This window comes from Micrasema longulum, unplaced genomic scaffold (assembly GCF_059751315.1).
Source record: "Micrasema longulum isolate JH-2025_06_02 unplaced genomic scaffold, ASM5975131v1 h1tg000142l, whole genome shotgun sequence".
NCBI lineage: Eukaryota > Metazoa > Arthropoda > Insecta > Trichoptera > Brachycentridae > Micrasema > Micrasema longulum.
The window spans coordinates 1134011-1158597 of record NW_028277348.1 but is presented as its reverse complement, the minus strand read 5'-3'; the positions used below and the strand labels follow the sequence as shown (position 1 = coordinate 1158597).

General features: G+C 31.8%; 1 protein-coding gene across 2 annotated transcripts in view; it reads right to left on the bottom strand.

Moving 5' to 3' along the window:
- The window catches only part of LOC148284177 (G protein alpha o subunit-like), a 114712-nt gene that overhangs the window by 27660 nt on the left and 62465 nt on the right, over nucleotides 1–24587 (bottom strand). For both annotated transcript variants that reach the window (XM_088242565.1, XM_088242564.1), the window contains exon 2: nucleotides 21559–21601. In XM_088242565.1, coding sequence (XP_088098691.1) covers nucleotides 21559–21601 — 43 coding nt within the window. The remainder of the gene's footprint in view (nucleotides 1–21558; nucleotides 21602–24587) is intronic.

The following is a 24587-nucleotide window of genomic DNA, read 5'->3' as shown; positions in this document are numbered from 1 at the left end:
ACTTAAGTTTCACATCTTGTTTTGAATAAGTTTTTGAGTATTTTTTTAATGAATTTTGGATTTTCGTCACGATTTTCAGCTGGTTTTCAATTAAACAGTTTTGGTACTACACTCCCCATTGTTCTATCTCCATAGTAGTTCTTCTGTTGTGGCACCGTCAGCTGCTGTGCCGATACTTGTCGGGTCACGATCAGGTGGGATACTTTGGATTTAAAACTGCAATCGAGGAAATGATCTGTCAGTATCTCATACTATTCTAATACAATTCTAATTGACTTGAAGTCAAGAATAATCTAAAATTATTTTTTTAAACATAAAAGTAGGTACGAATATCCTTAATAATGATTTCGACGCAGATATCAATATAATGTCCTAGTTCCGGAAATCATGATAGTCGTAATATAAGTATTCGATTCCCGGTGAGAACACACAAAGAAAATAAGGATGCGTGCGTGTAAAATATGATGTAGGGCTGTAGGGTATGATTTGAGTGGCGTTTACGTCTAGAGCGAGGAGTGGTTTATAAAACGAAACAGCGAGAATATTAAAAAGCGATTACACTCGTACACGTCGAAACTGTTTCACTTGATTAATTACATTTTATATAAAATGTAATATGTACTGCGACGGGTTGGACTATGGATTTCTAGAATGTTTTCAAGTGGGTTTTGTATTTTCGTTTTGATTAAATTGTATCAAGTTTTGAAAATATAAAATTCATTTGAGGGTTTGTATAGCGAACAATTTAACACCATTAATACAAATTTCGACGATGTAATGAAGAAACAACGCTTCTTGTTACAATAGTAAATTTCTTAGCTTATTCCTATCCAAACAACGCAAAACAAATGTAAAAAAAGTTTTCACATCAGTACGACTTTTTTAATTGTTTCTCAAAAGACATAGCACTTCCCTGCTTAGAAATGTATCTAACGTAAAAAAAACGTAAATAGAAAAAATAAAACGTTTTAATTTATTGGAGCAGAGAAGGAAAATATTTTGAGAAGGGAATATTATATACAGGGAGGAAATATGGATGATTATGCATAAGCAGAACGTGCGTAAAGTGGCCACATAAACCAGCCAATGACAGGTCATATTATATATGCTTTATATATGCCAAGATTTCCAAATTTCCTTCTAAAAATGTTCTTCCTCTCTGTTGTAAAAAATAAATATCATTCCATAGAGTGCCTTTAAATATTGTTGTTTAAAATAAAAACTAGCTAAATATTAATTTAAGTCGTAATATACAACGGAAATAAGTTTTATTACAGCAGAGACGTCCACATTACAAAAAATACGCGTTGTCTAATTAAAAATCAATGTAAAAATATTACACATCACACCAGCGAAAAAATCGTTAAGCGTCCGTTTCACGCGAATGATGATATATCATAATTGGAGACGAGGAACTAGAATCCCAACCGTCCATGCGCTCTGTAGCTGCAAGATGTGTTGGGATATTTATTTATTTTACAGCGCCCTTGAGGTGATTTTCACAAAAATGGCGCTATATAAATTATCCAAACATTATTATTATGATGATACATATTGTTATGTTCTGTTATTTTTAATGCAAATCCTGTATTAATCTGTCACCCTTCAGACAGAGTGGGCCTTGTACATTATAAAGCAGAGTTCGCACTCAGTGGCCTTATTCTGTAACTAACTCTTGTCGTAAATTCATTCGTATCGTATGAGAGCGAACGAGAGTGAAATACGATTTTGATTGCGTTAGAGCGAGATGGATATACGAGTATGACGAACGAACGAACTTGAGAAACGAAATTGTGACAGAATAAGCCTGGAATTCAGTAGGCTGTTTCGCGACGACATCGACACGCCCCGCGGCCCTTGGGCCAAACTACGAATAAGTATATAGACGAGTAGCAGGGCTTCCGATTCCGCAGCTAATTTACGATACCGGTATTTACAAGATCAAATATTTTCGATCCTCCGGAATCCCGGTATTTTAGAAATTCCACGTGTTTCAGTGCAGAGCTAAAATTATTTGTGCTTGGTGTTCAGACATTGTAATATTTATTCAGTTAATTAGAGGGACAGGAACTACTGCAGCTGTAATATAGTGTGAAAATATATATATATATATATATGACAATAAGTGGAAGTGTGAATCAAGTATTTTTTGGGCCTGCCACACATTCGACGAGTGGCATGGGAAGTAGCGAGGAAAGGAGGCAGAGACGTAGTGTGGCAACATTACCCGTCATGCCGCACGTCATGGTCCTCGTCGCGCCCGCCGCTCCCTATTTTGTCGGTTTTTGAGCGAGAGTCAAAGGACCGGCAATATGAGCGCGAGTGGTTGGCCACATAATCGCGCGGTCGCAGTACGCATCGAGCGCTCGCACAAGACGCACGCGTAATTTTTGAATTATGTATACTTCTTTTTTATAATAGATTCTATGGGACTGACGACGGATGGTGATGGGCAGAATATTTTCGGAGCAGATGACAAAGTAAGCTCTAATTTCTCTCGATAATAAAGATTAGGAACTGGCGGAGAAACCTCGTCGTTATTGCTAGCAGTTTGGGCAGTCTCTTCAGCCAGTACAGAAGAAGGCACGTCGTAGAAGTAAATTGTTGGGTGGAAAGTTGAATATTTCATCGTCACCCAAGGCTTGGTAGCTACCAGGATTTTGTAAATAAATCATTAGTCGCACTCGTGGGAGGACGTCTCGATGCTGCTCTCTTATCCCGATAATCCCGGAGGATCCCGCACACGTAAACTCGCTCAGATCGGAATCGGAAAATCATGCGGGATCCCGGTATAACGGTATACCGAGATAGGTAGTCCTAAGAAGTTGTTCAGAATACTATATTTTCTGTGGTTCAAATTATCATTGGGATATATGTATATCGCGGATGCCTCCCGAAAGTCTTAACCACGCTCGCTTACTTTACAAGGCACGTCTTGTGGTCCTGGAGGTTCACGGCTGAGAGTTCGACGGCAGTTCACGTCTGAACTACGAGACGCGGACCTGACTTAGAAAGACACATGGGAGAGGGCTGGAGAGATTTCGTGGACCCCATATGCTTCACGTAGGGAGCGGATCGAGTAAGTTGGTGGGTAAAAATGAGCAAACGATCGAGATATATTTTGGTATGACAATATTGTCAGCATTAAAGGATTTATGTATGTAGAATTTTATTATGTATTTTTAACGCATTTGCTAAAACATAATAACAAGCAAAAAAACATTAAGATATTAGTGTATTTTTTTTATTAACGCTTATAGGTGGTTGATTTATTCAAAATATGTACATTGAAAACGTATACTTACAAGACAAGGATGTTTAAATCAAGAAACTGACGCGACAAATACATTTAATCGGGATTTTTAATCAAATGTTTTAGTATTCATTCGAATTAACCCAGAAATATATATATGGCGGAGAATATTTGAACCATTTTATGATGGTGAACAGAGAGCCAACTATATAAACATATAATTCTTACAAATAAATCAAAGTACATAATTAAGCAATATATTGTGTACAGAAGATCTATCGTACGCGATGTTTTTCAAAGAAAAGTACGATCTAGATAGGGGCTCTGTGATAAAAGTTCACACTTCATCGGCCATAAATAATCACAATAATTCATCGCGGGTAGCGAGTGAGTACTAACTATTGAAATCAAAGCTAAAGGCGGTAAGTACAGGTATACATGGCATACATAGAAATTCGCACGCCATAAACAAAAGAATACCATGGCAAAGTACACAGTTGTTCCCATATATATTCATAGAGTTAAGATAATAATTTATTCTTAGGTGGTAGATACACATTAATACCAGGGTTGGCACGACTTAATCATCGTGGTAAAGAATCGGATGATTATTTCAATAAAAATAACTTTTTTAGACATTTTTAATCAAGTAAATAACCGAATACGGTACAAGGTACATTATTTTTTTTATTTTTTTTTTATAATATTAAAATAAAAAAAAAACGATTTGGTATTTGAAAAGCGCTTAAGATTAGAAGAATACTTACTATAAAAAATTGATAGAAAAATAAAATTAATTGATTATTAATGCAGTGCCATATTATGCAGCATTACCTGCGAAAGGGGAAATGAAAGAAACTCTATCCATATTCCCCCCTCAAAGATGTTTTCCCTCTCTGTTGAAATAAATTTAAATATGAACAACTCCCTAGGGAGAAAATCCAGCCAGTCTGCAAGCATTTGGACATAATTAAACATTGTTGAACCTGGTAAAAGAAGAAGTACAAAAATTGGAAAATTGTTTTCAGGCGTTGCCTAGTAGGTGATTTGGTTCAGCCGGATGAATCTCACCCACGCGATAAAGGTTTCAGCTCTTTTACTTCACAGAAGTCAACAGATAGAAGTGTTGAGGAAATGTGGATGTTCAGACATGGGCAGAATGGTGAATGTTACACAGTGTGTAAAGTGGCCACTTAAATCAGCTAATGACAGGTCATAAGCCCTGTAAATGCCTAGACTTCCATATTACCTTCTCAAAGATGTTTTCCCTCTCTGTTGAAATAAATTTAAAAGAAAGAAACGTATATTATATTTTATTTTTATTGATTATCGCCTCGATTTATTGTAGGTTTTACCCATTTTTTTTTGTAAAAGCCCTCTGCCCGTATACATATTATATATATGTATATATGCATCAAATAAAATAAATTTAAATTACAAGAGTTTTTTTTTATAACTAAAAAAACGTTTTTTGCAAACCCTGTTAGTTAGTATCTTATACCACATCATCATTATTCACTTACACTCAAATTTGTCTACCTAATATGAAAATATTTTAAATAAAATCTACATAAATCAAGCGAGCCCACAAGTCGAGCTGTAATTACTTTAAGAGTGCGTGTCTTCATATTATAAAATAATACAGTTTTGGTTTTAATTAGGTAAGTATTGTTTATTCTGACGCAAAGAAAGTTGTATGAGATTATAACTGTTTTATTAAAATGGATTAGTTTATATTTTTCTCTCTTGGTTATGGAGTTTGATGACGAACCACTAATACAACTAGTTTGAGATAAACATATTTCATCATCATCATAATTCCCTTTCTGCACCTAATAATGCATAGGGCACTACATTGGCACACCAATCGCAGCGTATCTTGATATTTTCTGTTACATGAAAGTAAGATGATCAGTCTTACGCTTCAGGTACCAGTCCAGGGACTATGAAATATTCTAGTGTGAAAACACCCTTTCGAATAATTATTTCATATTAACCATGCCGGGAATCGAACCCGAGACCTCTTGAACGGTAGGCAAACGCGCTGACCATTACACCACGAGGCCGACAAACAATTATATTTAGCTACGAAATTTTATTTTAATAAATTTACAGTCCATTAAAAACATTATATTATAGCGAAATATACATGTGTATTCCGTAACATCAAACTAGAAACAAAACAATTATAACAAAAAGACCTTTTGGGATTCAGGTTGATTAAATGTGCAAGGAACTGATTAAATATTAAATATAATTATTCATTTTTGACTGAATGATATTAAATTTTTGTATATTTATTTTTGAAACCAACACAGTCATAGTAATAAACAATACATAAAGAATAACAACGAATAACAAGAACAATTATGGGTTTCATATAAGAACAGATATATAAAAAAACAAAACGTACAGTTCGCTATGGGTGAAAGGAAGTGGGATGGGAAAATAGGGAAGAAAGAGAAGAAGAAGAAATAGAAAGTAAATATAAAACAATGAAAAAATAAATATAAATGTACACATACTACATACATACACACACACACATACATCCACATCATATTTCACTTACTGACGTTTCTATGTCTACTTGTCTTGCATAGAAAAGTCGGTAAGTGGTTATATACAAATATTGAATAAAATTTATAAGAAAAGTTATTTAATTTACACCCAAAATAATTCAGATTCTGATTTTCGCATGAGCTAACAATATTTCAAGGTCAGTTGCACCCAAAAAAGATATTTTAAACAATAGTAAAAAACGGGTTTCTTCAAAAAAAAAAAATGTTGGAAACGAAACAAATATTCTTGTAAATATAGTTAGTAGTTTGTTTAAATTACTTAGTAAGATGTTATGAACCAACTTAATAAACTAGAAATAAATTTGACTTTTTAAATTTATTTTTTTAGTACCACTGGTTCTTAGACTTAATATACTAACGAATTACGAATAATACGAAGGATGTACTAACATATCGGACCCCCACTTCAAGGGTGCCATAAGTTAAAAAAAAAAAACAGCGTAGAATTAGGAATATAGTACACTGTGCCAGACTCCTTAAATAAAAAGCTCATTGAAACCGCATACGAGTGCATAATTCACACCAATTTACTTTTAAAAGAGTTTTGACATTCTGTGGGGTAGGGGGGGGGGGAGACGCAGTATTTTAATATATTTTTTTCGCCTACATTTATGGCGTTTTCCTATTTTTATTTTACATATAAATATAATTACGAAAATACACTTTAGAAAAATACATCTTAAAATTAAGCTATAACATAAATTGGAAAAAATGCCTACAAAGACTTCAGCGTCTGAGCTTAAAATATGTTTCGTGTTCGATTCCCGATATGGTTGATATGAAATATTTATTTAAAAGAATGTTTTCACACTTGAATATTTTAGTCTCTGGACTGGTACCTGAAGCGTAAGACTGATAATCTTATCTTAATGTAACAAAAATATCAAGATACGCTGCGATTGGTGGACCAGTGTAGTGCTCTATGCACCATTAGGTGCGGAAAGGGAATGACGATGATGAATTATCAATTCACATAAATAAATAAGCATTAATCCGAATTCGTTGGATTTGGTAATGACATGTATTTCTCGGTCTTCCCTGTTTTCTGCGTCTATTAAATGCGTCATTAACATGAATAAGCTCACATACATGTAAACTTAGACTTTTTTTTTTCTTTATATCAATTAAAATCATTACTTTTTAATCACTTCTTTTCTAATTTATAAAAATGTAATAAGTGTTATATTTGTTTTACTGTTTATGCTATGATACATCGCCTCTGTTACTTCAATACTTTTTTATTAAAACCCTTTAATTATTGTTAATTTGCTGCATACCTATGTTATAATTTCTTATTTAATTTTTCTTTATTATTTCCTTATTTTCTGCTGATTTTATTTCATATATCTATATTTTTTATTCTGTGTTCAAGTGTTTTGTTTTATTTGTTTTTCAATATTATTTTATACTTTGTCAAAGGCGTAAGCCGTCGAAATAAATAAATAAATATAAAAAGATAATATTTACGGCAAATTCTTATATTCAAATAGTATTTTACAGGACATATAGCCAGTAAATACCTAGATCTTTTTCAAATATATTTTCCTATCGCTGTTAATACAGAAATCTTTCTTGAAATGAACATTTTCCATTTATTAGACGGGGGTTAAGGACGACATAGGGAATTATTCCGATCTGAGACAGCTTGCCGTCCGGCTGAGTGTTGGCTGAGTGCCAACATTTCTCGTGACCCCTCAATGTTCCATGTGAGAAAACTCATTTGATAAGTTCATTTGTGTCAAATATATTTTATTTAGACTTCTACAAGACTTAAACAACGATACGGGGGGTATCGTTTGAAAATATTCAACGATTGGTTTTATTAACAAAATGAAATAAATTAATAAGTAAATGTAAAATACGTACAATCTGTATTCTAAATAAATAAATAAATAATCATACATATACGTAATAATAGCAAACAACTATTAATTTATGTACATATTTTTTTATTATAAAAACATTGTTTTCGATATTTTGTGAATTCCTTATAAAACTACTCAAGATATATATTTAATAAATTATGTTTTTAAACAAAAAATACATATATATTTTAGCCGCATATAATAATTATTACGTCATTATTTTTTTACTTTTGCTCAAAAGACATCTCTCATTTATCGCACCGAGAGTGTTCAATATTTTGGAAGAGCGTATTAAGCTCTCGAAGACAAAAACAATTTTCAAGAAAATAGTTAAGGACTGGATTTTCCTTAATGAGAGGGATTTGAGTAGGAAACTCCGTGATGATTTTCTGAATGTCTGAGTTCATTGTTTACCATATTGATGTGCCATATATATATATATATATATATATATATATATATATATATATATATATATATAAGACATTTTAAAAATACTTTTTCATTCGAACTTATTCGTACATACATTTAAAATCTGAAATCTTTGAAGAGACTTGTTCCAATCACCAATGTTATAATTTTCTCTGTTTTCTCCCTTAATTGAGGCCATGCACTTCTATTTTTACGGAGGTTTTGATTAAAATTTGATAGGTTGTTAGTAAAAATATTTTTCCTATGAATGGTTGGGATGATGAAAGAATATGATTTATTAAAATTTACAGTAAGCTTATCCTTTATAAAATATACACAAATAAAAACTTATTAAATTTGAAACAATCTCATAATATAGGCGCATAGATCAATTTTAAATTCCATTTCATTTTCCGCTAAGTTTCTCTTATTTACGATGCAGAGAAATTAGCCGCATTCTATATTCAACTCCTACATTTCTATTATCTTCTATCTACACTTACACTACCGCTATGTTATAAAATCACTTTATTATGCCGTCTAGAATGCACGATAATATTATTCAAAACGAGTAGCAATTAATCAATAACACGATGGTCAACCACCAGGTTATTTTCAAAAGTAAGGAATAAAATTAAAAATAAAATATACATTTAGAGCAGACAACTGCTCGCAGTTGGCATCACGTCGTTTTGACGTCAAGCTTTATGCGCTTCTAGTAAACATTGCGTACAAGTTTGGCGCCAAAACGTCATACGTGCCGTTGGTTCTACGGGGCGTGAAACGTCTCGTTTTCGGGTAATTCGGAATATGCATATTTTAAAACATTTTTTCGTGCGACATTGGACAAAGAAAAAAACATGAATACCTTAATTTTTTAAATATTTTTTGCTTATTCAAAAAAAAAAGTGAAAAAACCTATTATTTTTCAAGAGCAAAATAATTTATGATGATTGTGTTTTGTTACTTTTTACATTATTTTAATTTAATTTGTTTTTGAAACGTAATTTTCTTAGTATTTAAACTGTTTTTTTTATAAATACAAAATAATTTCTTATTTTTTCTCTAAGTAAATTTCATTGTTTTCTTTTTAATTTACTATTCAATATTGCTATTGTGTTAATCATTACTTATTGTGTTTTGAGATAATACATATAGGTATTCTTTTTTTATTTATGGTATATCAAATTTTATTTTTAAAGGCTGCACCCCTTTTCTTGGCATACATTTAAAAAATATTATAAATACTTTTTTTTTATTGAGGTTCTATCTTAAAACTGATTATTATAGATGCTTTTCGATAACATAGGTTACGTGAACAGATAAGGTTATGATTTATCCGATCTTCCAAATATTTCTTGGCCTTTTTCGTCTAACGCTACCATTATTTAAGCTGTGAGCAACTCGATAAACTTGAACGACTTCAGAATACATGCATAAGGTACATTTTTGGTCTTAGGAAATATGACCACATTTCTGATTATCGTAGGCAACTGAAATGGCTCAAAATTAGACAGCGGAGAGACTATCACTCCCTCTCACTTCTGTTCAATGTACTTCATAGTCCTAACGCTCCTATATACCTGCGTGAAAAATTTCAACGCTTATCAGTTCATGGTTTACCTCTTCGTCCTAATTCTCAAGGCACTCTCTTAATACCCATACACAATTCCTCTTTCTTCTCTAACTCATATAGTGTCCATGCGGCTCGACTGTGGAATCATCTCCCATCCACCATCAAAGATGTTACTACATTATCTCTGTTTAAATCACGTCTGAAGAAACATCTCCCTTCTCTTCCTTAATCTCTCCTCCTTTCCTTTTTGCTTTTTCCTCTTTTTTCCTTTTTCCCATTGAGTAATAATTTTGATTTAAGGTAATTTATAAACAAATACGTTTATTTCTATTTTTATATATTTTTAACTTTTTAATCTTTTTTTTTTCTATTGAATATGTTCTATAACTTGAATTATAAAGATAAAACTTTTATTTTATTGGTTGGTTGGAAGAAATTGCCATTTGGCAATAAGCCCGCCATTGTACAAATAACATTATGTACAAAAAGTTAAATAAATTATCAACAAATTACAAGAGGGAAGGAGGAAATTTTAGAGAAACAAATATGGATGATAAAACGAAATGTATAAGCGTATTACCATAATTATTATGTAAGTGGGACATAAATTGCAAATATGAACATTATTATTCACGAAGAAAGACTGCATAAGATATTTGCATTACAAATTTGCATGAGAAATTTATCGGCAACAAAAACCGTGCGTATTTTAAAAATGAAAATGCACCGGAACCTCTTTTTACGCGGTTTCGAAATAACACGGTACAAAAATTATTTTATATAACATTAATTTAACAGCGCGTAATAGTGATATAATAATTATACTATTTGTTTTAGGAATTCCCTACACCGCTCTTTTACCTACTAGGAGTAGAGGTATGAAGGAAGGGTGATAGTGAATAATCTGTTGGATTTCATTCAGTATTTTATCGCCATAATTTTGAAATAAAATTAAGGTACATATTAATATATGTTTGTTTTTAGAATTATTTAAATTGCATTATTCTGTAGAATTTGTACGTTTATGATTTCCCTTCATTAAATAAAAAAGCATCTATGAAAAGTTAAATAAATACATAAATATTTAATAAATTTATCGTAAAAAAATTGATAGGTACCTAATACTCGTATTATTATTGTACGATACAAATGGAATTAAAGTAATAACTCAATATTATCGTTTATTCAACAGCAATAGTATATACACGCACTATATAAGTACAAAAATATTTTGTACAAAATTTGCTTATAACTGAAGTCTTTAGTATGTAGTATATACAGTATACAGGTAGTCGTCGACTTACGACCACAGTCGGTTCCGATAAACAGGGTGTAAGTATGAAGTGTCGTAAGTCGGCTTATTTATCGAGGTTGCCTTTGTTTTCTATCTTCTTGTTATAATCTCTATAAACATCTCTAATAAACATACGAATACATACATAATTACTGATATCGTAAAACTAAACGGGTGTACTGTCTATAAGGATTTTTCTATATTTCATATAAGAGAGATGAAAAATGTCTACGTGACCGGAGAGAACCGTATTATAATAATGTCATGCTCTAAAGAAAAAGTCATTTTTCCTTGAGTTAGTCCTAGGTACTGGAAAATTAAATGTAGTATGGAGTCTTGTTCTGTTGGGTACGAGGTATTCTAAAGAACTTGTAAGTAAAGGGCAGTCTACGACGTTGTTTACTAGTTTAAACAGGAATATTTTATCTGCAATCACTCTTCTATACTCCAGAGTTTGAAATGAATTTGGTGTACAGTGAAATTTATATTTTATTAAAATAATGAATCTCTTCTGTATCCTTTCTAGGTTTTTTATATATATTTTATATTGGGGATTCCATATAATTGAAGCATATTCTAATTGACTTCTCACATATGAGTTATATAGCAATATAAACGTTTTAATGTTTTTGATGTCATTAAACATTCGCAGTAGTAGTAGTATTTTGTAGACATCTCAACAGGGCTTGGAAAATGCTCGGACCCCTATCGTCACCCTTAGCGCAGACGTTCAACCGTGGGCGGACTGTGCTCGTAAAGTCGAATAGCCGCAAGTCGCATAGGTCGTTAGTCGACGACTTCCTGCGCTAAGTACCAGAGTTGAATATCGAGTTATCACGATTGAAATTCCCACATTCTATCTACGCAATCGCCGATCGTCGGACATGCAATTTTGTTCGCGTATTTAAGTCGCTTTGTTTTACGCTGTAACCGAATTGGTGGTAATCCGTAGCGGGTAGATCTGTCAAGATACGTCGAAGATCGCGTCAGGTCGAGGGGCGATAGGCGGTATATTATACCGCTTGTGCTGTGACGCTGACGCGGCTATTGCGATAAGGCTAATGTTCGGCAAGTGATAGACCGGCTAGCGGCTTTGTGAATGCCGGGTACCACGTGAGCCATTAGCGTCGCGGGCGGCGAGTAGTCGCCAGGTGCCAAGTGCCAAGTAATGAGTGCAAGGCAAACAGAGGGATGATGCTCGGAAATCAGGAAATGTTAATGGAAAGGTACTTAATATAAATAATCAATTATGTAAGTATACAGTAGCGAACCAAGGTCGACCGAGACACTTCGAGTGGAAGCCTATTTTATCAGTTTTCGCACTTAATGAAACCACAGTGAAACGCAATCGAATGTCCGATTGTTAAAAGATGTACCACTTTTATTATCACTGATATCGGGGGTTTTACGTACTACTAACTTAAAAATGCCCCCAAAATTTAAACTAAATACATTTTTTTTTTAAATAACGAAGTCGTATTTTGCTAGAAAAGGCCCAAATTGTACGATTATTTTTACAAATAATAGAAAATAGATAATGAGGCAGTATATACTTGTGTTAATTTTTTGCTTTTAAATACACGTATTTTAAAAAGTGATTTTTAATTATTTATTTTTTTAATTTAACAGGACGTTACAACGTTTCCAGAGAAATTTTATGGCACAGTCTTTTAGGAGTTAAGATAATTATAAGCAAACGCGATAACCACAATACCACAATACGGACACGATCACTTTACACTTGGAAAACTATGATCACATAAAATATCCCCTCGTTTATAGTAAGGTAACAGCAGCCTCCTCTGAAAATTGATTGTATTTATACTGAAATCTACCTTAGACCATAGTTGTAGTAATTAGTAAATGCTACAGTGCAGAATAATCAGTCTCCTTGTACACATCTGTAGTGATATTAGATTAATTAATAAACAAGTTGAATTTCACGAGCATCGAATTCTGTTCTAAATTTGTATATTTCAGTTGGCAGTAAATCAAACGTGATATTTCAAATATCCGTGTTTATGGGTGATGTTGTTGGTTTAATACAAGTTACATCAACATAATCCCAACAATAAACAAATCTGAAAATTTGAAAATAAACTTCCTGATAGTACTGTTAGCGAGAAGCGTTTTACTTTCGGGATTGCAATGTGGAGATAAATAGAAGACCAGCGGGTATCACGAAATAATACCTTTTTCTATATTCCAGAGTAACCAGAAAATGATCAGCATTAGAAGCTTTATTATACCCAATTCCACTTAAATACTAAAAAAAACTTCCTTTCTCTTGTGGTTTTGAACTTGAGTATTTTGCCATATTTGTCGATTTCACTTTGGTCATTTACTTTTAACATATAGTTAATTTTATATAAGAAGAACATCACAGATAAAATATAAAATATAAGGGTGCTTGCCTAATAATCGTCATTAAACCATAAAAAAAATTGTAGAGAATTTCAGAAATGAAACGATTATTGGGACTATATTATGCATTTACTTTGAAAAAAAACATTATTTAAGATAAAAAAAATAATGGTGTATTTTACTCTTCCTTTAGAATATAGTAAACTCATTTCAACTGATAAAAACTTATTTTACTAGCTATTTCATACACATATGCTACTAAAATTTATAAAAATGGGCGGCCCATCGAATAATCTTAATGAATTAATTATTAATCTATGATTAAGAAATAATATGGAAAGTAACACTTCTTAGCCAAGAGAGAAAAGTGGATCCCAGGACTGCGCAGAATGTGACTGAAAAAAATGGGAAGAAGAAAAGAAACGTAGTTTTGCGGAACATGTGATCATGTGAAAACCTGGTGAGCACCCAGGATTGTTTTAAAAAATATTACATAAAGAAAATTTAGGGTTGACATAAAATTATTTTTAAATGTTGTATTTTTATGTTATATCGATACTCTTTTATATTTTTTTCCAAGAATTGAATTCCGAACTAACTTTAACAGCGATTGTAAGAGTGCTAATGGTTAAGAAACTTCTTTCTGTTCCCTAAATATCTTCTGTTTTCCTCTCCCTTATTCCCCTTTTTCCATTGGAGATTAGTATCGCTAATATACCTATACGTTTGGAAACAAAATATTATCCCCTTGGCATAATATTAAGTTTCAGATGTATAGTTCCAATATTAAGCTATGATTCTACCTACAAAAGAAAAGCGAATCGGACGATCATTTCTTTCCCTAATTTGAAAAGAAAACAGTGGCTGAAGCTCGCGCCGAAAGCTCCGTGGGCGGAAGTGTGAGGTGTCGGCTCCCGCCTACCGCGTCACAAAGGATATTACACAGACAGCGCTATAATCCGCCTACAGGAATGCGATGGAATCAATAATTCACTCAAGCATACCAATGAAAATCTTGTTGCTTCCTCTCGTGTACGTTCACGGTTGAAATTTTCCGTTTCCCGGCGAAAACAACGCTCATTTTAGTCCGGAAGCTAACCGCTAAGAATATTTCGACTTTCTCCTCACATTAACAGAACCAGCGCAAAAAGTGCACTACTCTTTGAACGATCCCATGGAGTTTAGAGTACTCCTTTGAGCCGACACTTCAATACCGGAGTTCGAATTCCCGGCTAGTTAGCCAACGATAAACACCGTATTTCTGAACTTTAAGCTCCGAAGGAGATTTTTAAACCATTTTATTCTTTACGATTATGTAACAACATAATTATTCATTCTAAACCTTAAAAGGAAATATTACAACTTTAACCGAGAAAAAAATGTTTAAATATAATTTTCTTCCCTTCCAATAAAATCAATGAACTAAATATGAAAATATCGAAAAACAAGTGACATGTTACATGTAATAAAATATGTACAGAGATAGCGAAAAAATAAAATACAAAAATAAGCACTGAGTACCCCTTTAACACGACATGAGATTTTGGCGGGATTGATTTAAAAATGTACTACCCAAACACAAATAATAAGGTCGATAAAAATAATGTATTTTTTATATTTAACTGATAAAAACGCTATAAAACAAACATTTTAATTTACGTTACTAACAAAATGTATATCATTTTTACGGTTAGTGGTATTTAAAAATAATCAAGAAGAAAAAATATGTGCTTACTTAATATAGGGCAAATGAATTAGAGTAAAGTTCTTAAAAAAAACACCCGACCATTGCATTTTTTTGTAAATTATGCATTATGCCATCACATGAAATATTTTTTTCATATTTACTATTTCACAAGTACAAGAGTGATTGTTAATACATTTTATAATGTGCAATCTGTAGGTAAGTAGGTATTAAGTGGTGCAACGGTTATGGTATAGGTAATATGTTTACACTTATAAGGGCTTGGATATACGTGGGAGCAATAAAGTCTATTACAACACGCCTTATGAGTGTCGGATATAAAATGTTTGTTCAGCGAGTCAACTAATGGACTATTTGGTCGATAAATCTCGGGCAGGATAATAATTCACCGGCCACAGAAAAACTATTTTTGGTCTTAATAATAACCGATAAAAATGAGTATTAAATAACTGAATCGAACATAATCCGAAGTATGTATTACTTAATTATTATTCCGAACATTACCTATTTTTCGGCAACTTTTTTGGAACGTATTTATTTTAGATTTATCATTTCAGGATAAATTTCTTTACATAAAAACTGACTACAAAAAAGGTTCAAAATGAATTTAATGTCAAATGATCGGTATAAATCATTGTAAAACATTTAATAGAACAATTTATTTTTTTAGAAAACTAAAGCAACGAGGAAGCCCTACGGGAAATTGGATAAAAATATTTTCTTAGGTACGGTAACTGATTAATTTGAAAAGCGGAATGAACATTCCGAATAAATTATGGAGTTTCGTAGAAAATACATCTTTTAAAAAATATTTAAGTTCCTATTGATCGGGTTGTGGTCCTGTGGCTAGTGTTTCGGACTCACGGACCAAAAGTCTGTAGTTCGAATCCTACTCTACCCCAACTTGATTCCATTTTCTAATAGTGAGTTATTTACAACCCGTTGAAAATGGCCCTCAAAATGAAATATTTGGGTAAATCATAAGAACGCAAAAAATGACAATTTGAGGAAATGCGATAAGCAAGAACATAAAAAATAAAAACTTTTCATTTAAAAAACATATTCAGGTATGCTGACGATCTTTTGAATAAAAAAACAACAGTAGTACAAAAAATGACGACTTTGATTTTTTTAATCTATCTTTTTTTATGTCGATTTATTTAACTAAAAAAAACTATTCTATTTCCGAAAGAAAGGAAGTACCAGCAATTTGTATTCTGAAATTGTTTGCTTACAAACGCGATTATCTATGACAAGCCCAGTTCCAAGAAAAGTGGGCGGTGTTGCTTGTTTGCAAAAATATATTACTGTAGTGTAAATAAACGATAAGGGTTACAAAAAAAACGATTTTCCGGGACCAAGTACTTTTTTTTATCTATCTAAACACCGAGAACCGAGAATAGCGTATTCATGCCCACAGTGTTAGGGACCAGTACCTGCTGAATTTTACTATTTCCAGTACGAGGATTACAACGCGGCGTATGGGGAGGGGGGCGTGGATCAATAGCGGGAGTGGGGGAGAGAGACGACTATACGTGACTGGCTGGAAGCTCCGAAGCTTGGAAATCTCGGAGCATGTTTACAATGACAATTGAGGATGCAATTTGAATATTGCACGGGTCATTGTAAGTTTCCACAAACAAGTAAGTAATATGCAACAAATTTAAAGCGAATAATATTTTCTTTTTTCTATGATATCACGCAAGTCTACATAGAATACAATACTTTTTTATATTTTTTTTTTATTTTATTTATTTCTTAAGTTAGCTTATATTAAAACTAATATAAACTATTATGTACATTTACATCATCTATATATATTTACATTTCCTCACAGTAACTTATACATTTATTTTTAAAATCTTTCAGACACTTTTCATTCTTCATACATTCAGGCATCTCATCATACATTTTTAAACCCTTATACATCAAACAATTTTGCGACTCAGCTCTTTTCAATAATGGTAGTCTTATTTTATCCTTTTGTCTAGTAGCATATTCATGACAATTTTTGTTTAAGACAACTTTATCCTTAATATATTTTGGTAATTTATCGTGAAAAAATTTATGTATAAATATCAACATATTAAATTTAAGTCTCCTTCTTACAGATAACCATTTTAGTTCATCTCTCATTTTTTTTACATTGTTATATTTATTTTTCTTAAGAACTATTCTCATCGCTTTATTTTGTAAAATTTCTAGTTTATTTAAATTTCCTTCGTTTGCTAAAAATAATATTGTTGAGCAGTAATCTATATGTGGAAGAATGATTGTTTTGTAAATTAGTTCTGCAGTATCTTTATTTAATTTATTTCTCAATCTACTAAGGAAAAATATTTTTTTGATATATCGTTCTTTAAAAAAAATAATAAAAATAATGGTTTATTAACAAAAATTACAAATTCTTTATCTACTACATTCATACTTACGTAATAGATTTCTCTAGATTATGTCTAGTCTGCTTAACTAAGTACAACCTGTTTTTAGGCAGACATTTTTATGCAAAAATAAACAGTTTTCCGATTTTGATCTTCCTAAATCCAGTAACCATTTTATTACAAATTTATTTAATTCAATTCGGGTCAACGTTTTGTAATGTTCGGGTAACATATTGAATATTTTAGGGCCCAGAAACCTGAAATTTCTTTGCCCGAATTCAGAGTTTGTGGTAAACCCCGTGACCCATCCGTTTGACTTCTGGTAGTGTGGGAGTGTTCCTTTTGGGATTTGGTAGAATAATTTGCTTTCAGAAATATAATTATTTTAGATATATATTCAACAATGTTTAAATGTGTCCAAATGCTTGCAGACTGGCTGGATTTCCTCCCTAGGGAGTTTATGACAATAATGACAATACAAAACAATTATTTATAGCATAATTTAAATTGCATATAAAAAAGCTTTTATTGCCGATTTTAGTTATATCTAGCTAAAAGTGATTTTATTCAAAAAGTATAAGAAATTTCTTAGATTTTTTCATTATTTGATAAAACAAATATAATATATTTCTTATCAAATGCCGACAAGTCCTAATTTATAATCGACAAATTCCAATTTTTTTTCAAATACGTATTTTTAAAGAAACTAAAAAAAAAACAAATTTCACACAAACATAACTTTATGAATAAACAAAAACAAAGAACTAAAAAACATAAATTGGGTATTTTAAATCTACCCTCTCCAACCAATTATTTACTATAAAATAATTGAAAACGTAATTAATAAATTACGATACCTATTAAATACATAAATATGTTATCAGTGTTTTTTAAAAATATATTTATTTGCTTTCTTGTTTGTCGGCCTCGTGGTGTAATGGTCAGCGCGTTTGCCTACCATACAAGAGGTCTCGGGTTCGATTCCCGACATGGTCATATGTCTTCGTCTTACCTTCATGTAACAAAAATGATCAAGATACGCTGCGATTGGTGACCACTTTATTGCCCTATGCACCATAAGGTGCGGAAAGGGAATGATGATGATGATTTAAAATTTTCGATTCTGATGCTATTTTAGTTTAGTCATTAATAACTGTTAAAAAAATGTAAGTTGTAGTAGAGCGGGGTTCGAACCTCTGATCCGTCTAAAATAGTAACATAAATAACGCGATGTTATCAAATTTCCAAATACATTTCTCCATCTCTGTTGTAATATGATAATATTAACAGCTATCTTAAAGGTGGAATCCAGTTCATGTCTACATAAATTTGGACAAACTCAAAACATTGTTGATAAATCCAACTGGATCAAGAAGAATTATAAAAATATTTTCAGGCGTCGCCTAGTGTGTTTGAGAAATTATTCAATCAGATGAATCTCATAGACATCAATAAAGGTTTCGGCTCTTTAACTTCACAAACATCGATAGATAAAAGAATTAAAGAAATATAGATGTTCAAATATGGGCAGAATGGTGAATGTTACACAGAGTGTAAAGTGGCAACTTAAACCAGACAATGACAGGTCATAAGCCCTGTAGATGCCTAGACTTCTATATTACCTTCTCTAAAATGTTCTTCATCTTTGTTGTAATATGTTAAAATATTTATTTATTTGTTACATATACGGTCTAAGTTAATTACAACAGTTATATAAAGAAACATATGTACAAAAAAATGAACAAAAGAACATGAAACTACATATGCCACTACATATTATGTCATTATATTTAAATAGGAATAAATATATAATAAAGGATGGTTGTTTTGTTAAAGATATGGTTTAATAAGCTCTCACTGATAATTTTTAGAAATAACTTTTGAATCTAAAACCAATAAGGCATGTTTGAAAATGATATAAAATGTCTCTCTCGGCACGGAACACCCCATTGTGGGAACATTATCATTAATGTAAAAAAGTAATACATCAATTGTAAAAGAACAAATAAATAATAGTGGCATCGAGCTTGATTTTTTCTATCATTTGCCACCCCACAAACGAAAATTCACAAAAAATCACAGTTAATATATAATGATTATTTATTAGACAACAAATCCAAGGACTCGGTCCTTCCTCCTTCCCCGACGAAATTGTTCCAGGATGGAGAAACAAGAATGATTGTTTACAAAAGGAAGGCACGTTTCCCCGCTGTCCTTGTTCAAGATAAGCCAAGGTCGACTGGAAAACGAAATCGCTAATGTTTACATTCCGCCTTGGATGTCTTCCAAAATCTAGGCAATGTGGAAATGGAGTCAACCTTTGCCGAAAAGTTCCCAGTTTCCAAACAATTTTGGCAAGGGTTGCGCAAAACAAAACCCCGAGGGTTCTTAGTAATACTTTATGAGAAGATCACAAAATCTGTAAAAATAATATGATGTATTGTGTACTCGTAAATCGTGGGTTAAAGTTCGAAATGACGAGTCAGAGATATGAATGAGTGTGACCTAAGTATCTATGACGAATTAATTTTACTATTGAAGTTTTTTTTTATGTATTTTAAATTGATTTATTTTTACATTTAACCATATTTACAAGAAATCTTTCTCGAATTTTTTTCTTGCAACTGGCGGGAATCGAACCCGCGAAGCCAGTTCCACAGTTAGCCGTGTAACCAACTGCGCCACAGCGCCTGTCTATTAAAACAGAGATGGAGAACATTTTTAAACCACCCAATGACAGGGCCCTAAAGATATCTAAACTTCTATATTCACTTCTCTAAAATTCTTCTCCATCTCTGTAATATGTTCATATTAACAGCTCCCTAAACAGCTCGACAAACTCAAAACATTGTTGATAAATCCACCTGGTTCAAGAAGAATTAAAAAAATATTTTCAGGCGTCGCCTGGTATGTTGGAGAAATTATTCAATCAGATGAATCTCACACACATCAATAAAGGTTTCAGCTCTTTAACTTCACAAACATCAACAGATGGAAGAATTCTAGGAATATAGATGTTCAAATATAGGCAGAATTATGAATGTTACACAGTGTTTAATGTGGCCTCTTAAACTTGCCAATGACATGTCATAAGTCCTGCAGATGCCTAGACTTCTATATTCCCTTCTCTAAAATGTCTCTGTGGAAATATGTTTTTTATTCTTATTCAATGAAGACAATTTATCCGCATTTAATCATAGTAAATACTCGTAATATTATGTGTTCACATTTTATTTCATGCGTTAAAATAACGTTAAAAAGTGATTTTCAAAATTGTTTATTGAAATTATGTCTTACATTTTTTTAATGAGTTTTACTTTTTATTGTTAAACATAATACTATCAATTGAACGTAATTATGCAGAAAGCAGCCAGTCCACAATTTTGAAAAAATCAGATATTGATGTTATCGGGTGCAGTAAGGACAATTCTATGTTTTTCTAAAAACAGCCAGACCGGTTTTTTACAAAAAACTGTATTAATCACCATCTGAAAATGGTGTCGATCACAAAAGCGGCATTTTTTAATTTGCAGATAACACCCACAGAACTAGAAATATCTAACGGTACTTTAAAAATCATTAAAACTAGTCAAATACATAGTTAGATTCTTGTTTGTAATATAAAAAAAACCAATGCATCAATTGTTTATCATTTGTTAAAGTCAAAAACATTCCAACTGTTGTATAGATTTGTATATTCACTCTTTTCACAAAAGTGCTATTATCTCAGTTTCACTTTTGTACTGCTGGCTGCTTTCTGCATAACTACGTTCAATTATGGCCAGGAAATTTATGTATATAAATCTAAGGTAGGTGAATCAAGACAGTGTTATTTCTCGTGAATAAATAAGAAAAATATTAGGACTTCTCATAGAACAATGACGGCGGCCTCCGTGGTGTAGTGGTCAAGACGCTTGACTCACGCACGGGAGGTTCCGGGTTCGATTCCCGGTGAGAACACAAAAATTAAAATGTGATTTTTCTCAAGCCTGGGTACTCTGTAATGTAATTCACCACTGTAATTAGGCCTGCTGGCCTGTTGTGGTGAAAAAAAAAATGTTAAAAAAAAAAAAAAAAAAAAAAAAGCTGGCAAAATGACAAAAAATTTAGACAAAATAATAACTTACTTCATTTGTTTAACTATAGTACTTTTCCCTGATTCACCGGCACCTGTAACAAAAACAAACAATCAATTAGTTATATTGATAAATATGTGCTGAAAAATCAAAACGACAACAGTGTTGATTGGCTCTAAATAATGTACAGTTAAGGAAAGGCGTTTGTAGGGCGATTACTTTGGCAAGATACACAAGTATATCACTTCTATAAAATTATCTTATAAAGGGCAAAGTATACATCGATTGATGTATACTTTAAAAATATTGATAAAATTGAGTAAAACCAATCAAAGAAATGATACTTGGAATTGGTTTGATACCTTGCGTAAACATAATTTATTTCCATTTAACTTTTGAGGTAAAGTTGAACGATCTGCCTTGCTGTGGTGTCACTAGAAGCCAGCGACTTAAATACTTAATATAATAAAATCAAATCTTGTTTCTATGGACTATTTCCGTCTTCAGAGCTAAAATCCAATAATTAAATGAGCTATCTTTAGACATACGAACATACAAAAGGATGTATTGCTCCGCAACGGCAAAGTGGGTAATGGTTTAAACTCTTTGAATTATGCGATGCTCCCCTAGTAAACATGTTTGTCCCGATAAAGAGACGGGGGGATGGTTATGTGCGTTGGTATTTAAATTACTTGTATCAAGACAAAAAAAATATCTCCAACATGTCAGAACACGTTACCGCTATAAAAATGAAAAAAAAAACAATTTTCAAGATTGCCGAACAATTCGTTGGTTCAAGTTATATAATACACGTTGTGTCTATTGTTTCTTTTAAGAAAAAAAAACATTAGATGAATTAACAATTTTCGGACAATGAAAGCAATATATTTTTTTAAATATTTTGAATATTATTTTATTAATAACGTTAAGTTCAAAATGTGTAAATAGACATGCTTTTTTTAGGTATTTTCTTACTGTGTATTAATTTTTATGCTTACGTAAAAGATGGACGTGGAAAGACGCACGGAACGCATACACATAATCTGGGCTGCTATTCTGCAGGCTTATTCTGTCACAATTCCGTTTCGTTAGTTCGTTCGTTCGCCATATGTATATCCATCTCACTCTAACGCAATCAAAATCGTATTTCGTTCTCGTTTCCTCTCATATAATACGAATTAATTTACGAAACGAATTAGTTACAGAATAAGGCCACCGAACGCTCTCGCGTACGTATAAAACGGCCACGAGAGTGTTTGGAATAGCATCCCAGAGACGATAGAATGTGTATTATGATTTTTACCAAAAACAAATGAATAGATATCGCGCCATTAGTATTTAAGTGTATAAAGCCAAAAAAATACATTTTTGAAATAAATTTACAGTTTTGATTTTTTTGATTTATTGATAACTTTACCTAAGTGATTGAAAATAAAAAAATTGATACTGCTAAATGGTATAACAGCACTAAAGTATTACAAAAATAGCTGGAGGTTTGGTGCTTTACTGTATTATAAGACGATACAGTAATGCATTAACATGATAAATATTATTGGTGCATTAGTGTGTTAGAAAGAGATAACCCAAACTCTTAATTATGCCAAATTTTCTACAACAATAATATTAATATCAATTTGATAATGAAGTTTCTAACTGCAAATGCTCGTATCTCTAAACTACATATTTTTTTACTTAATATACTAAAGATCTCATGGAGATATATAATATCAATAATAAGGTTTTCGCACAAACCATTAATAAAATTACTTTAAATTTATACTAAACAGTATCATTTTTACGGATAACTTATAAAGCGCCATTTTGTTATACACTACCTCACGGGTGCTCATAGCTAATGCTACAATAGAAACGTATGGTGTTAGTCGATTTATCCTTCGTTCTAATGGCCTAATTCATGATTTTGTGATCACGGAAAAGCAAAATAAGGCAAATTCTTTGGACACTTAAAAATCGCCTGAAATGTTATTTTATATTCTTAGAGCCCTACTTCTGTCATTTAACGAAAAAAAATATTCTTTTCTTTCCTAGGTCCGTAGTCTAATAGGAAGTTAAAATTTATCTTCAATTTTATCTACAATGTAAAGTTAACTAACGGGGAAATATCACTACAAATACTGATAAAAATATATAAAACGGATTAAGAATAATAAATTGTATTTTCAAAATCAATATGGATATTGTGGAGAAATGTTTTCATACATAAATGTAAAAAAAAAATTCAATAAAAATACGATCGTACAAAAACGCCACGTGTTTGGCCTTGGTTGATGAGACGTCAAGATTCGTGAAATGGTTCTATCCAAATTTCAATGGCAAGGAATAAATAAACATAAATCGTGACATAATAGGGGCGTGGCCAATGAAATGACCGTTTTTGCGGAAATTCAAAATTACAAATTTAAAACTATTTTTCCTAATAGTTAGCAAAAAATTTTTTTTTACTGGACAGTTTTTCATAGACCTTTATAGATCACAGTACACAGTTATACAATTCCGTACATAAATATCGATCTTAGTTTTTATCGTCTCGATATGTACCGATTAAGATATCGTTCATAATCGCGGCACTGGATCCTCTTTCTGTCCCAAACTCCTTACCCGATCCCACGTTGTATGCATTTCTTTCCTTTTCATATAACATATGCTATGTTTTTTTATTTACTAATACATTTTTGTTTTACTGTTTGAATTTTCTTAACTTCTTATTTATTTACTTTATTGTTTTTTTTTTTTAATGCTTAATTTTTTAAAAACGTTTTTTTACTAAACTGTGTTTTATTGTTTAGACTGTTAGAAATTGCTAGAGGCAATAAGTCCGCCATTAACCTGTGTATACCTTTGTTTTATTAAATAATGAAAATTTCTTTATTTTTGTATTTATCACATTGTATATTATGGTTAATAAAGATTTCCATTTATTTATGTACAAGCTCTATCTGCCAACAAAAAACAGTTGTTATCCGAAAAAACGTAAAAAAACGCAGGTAAAAATTACGCACCAATCTGTTTTTGGTTGGCTTGAAGATTTCAGTAAGCAATAAAGTCGGCCAAAGTGCATA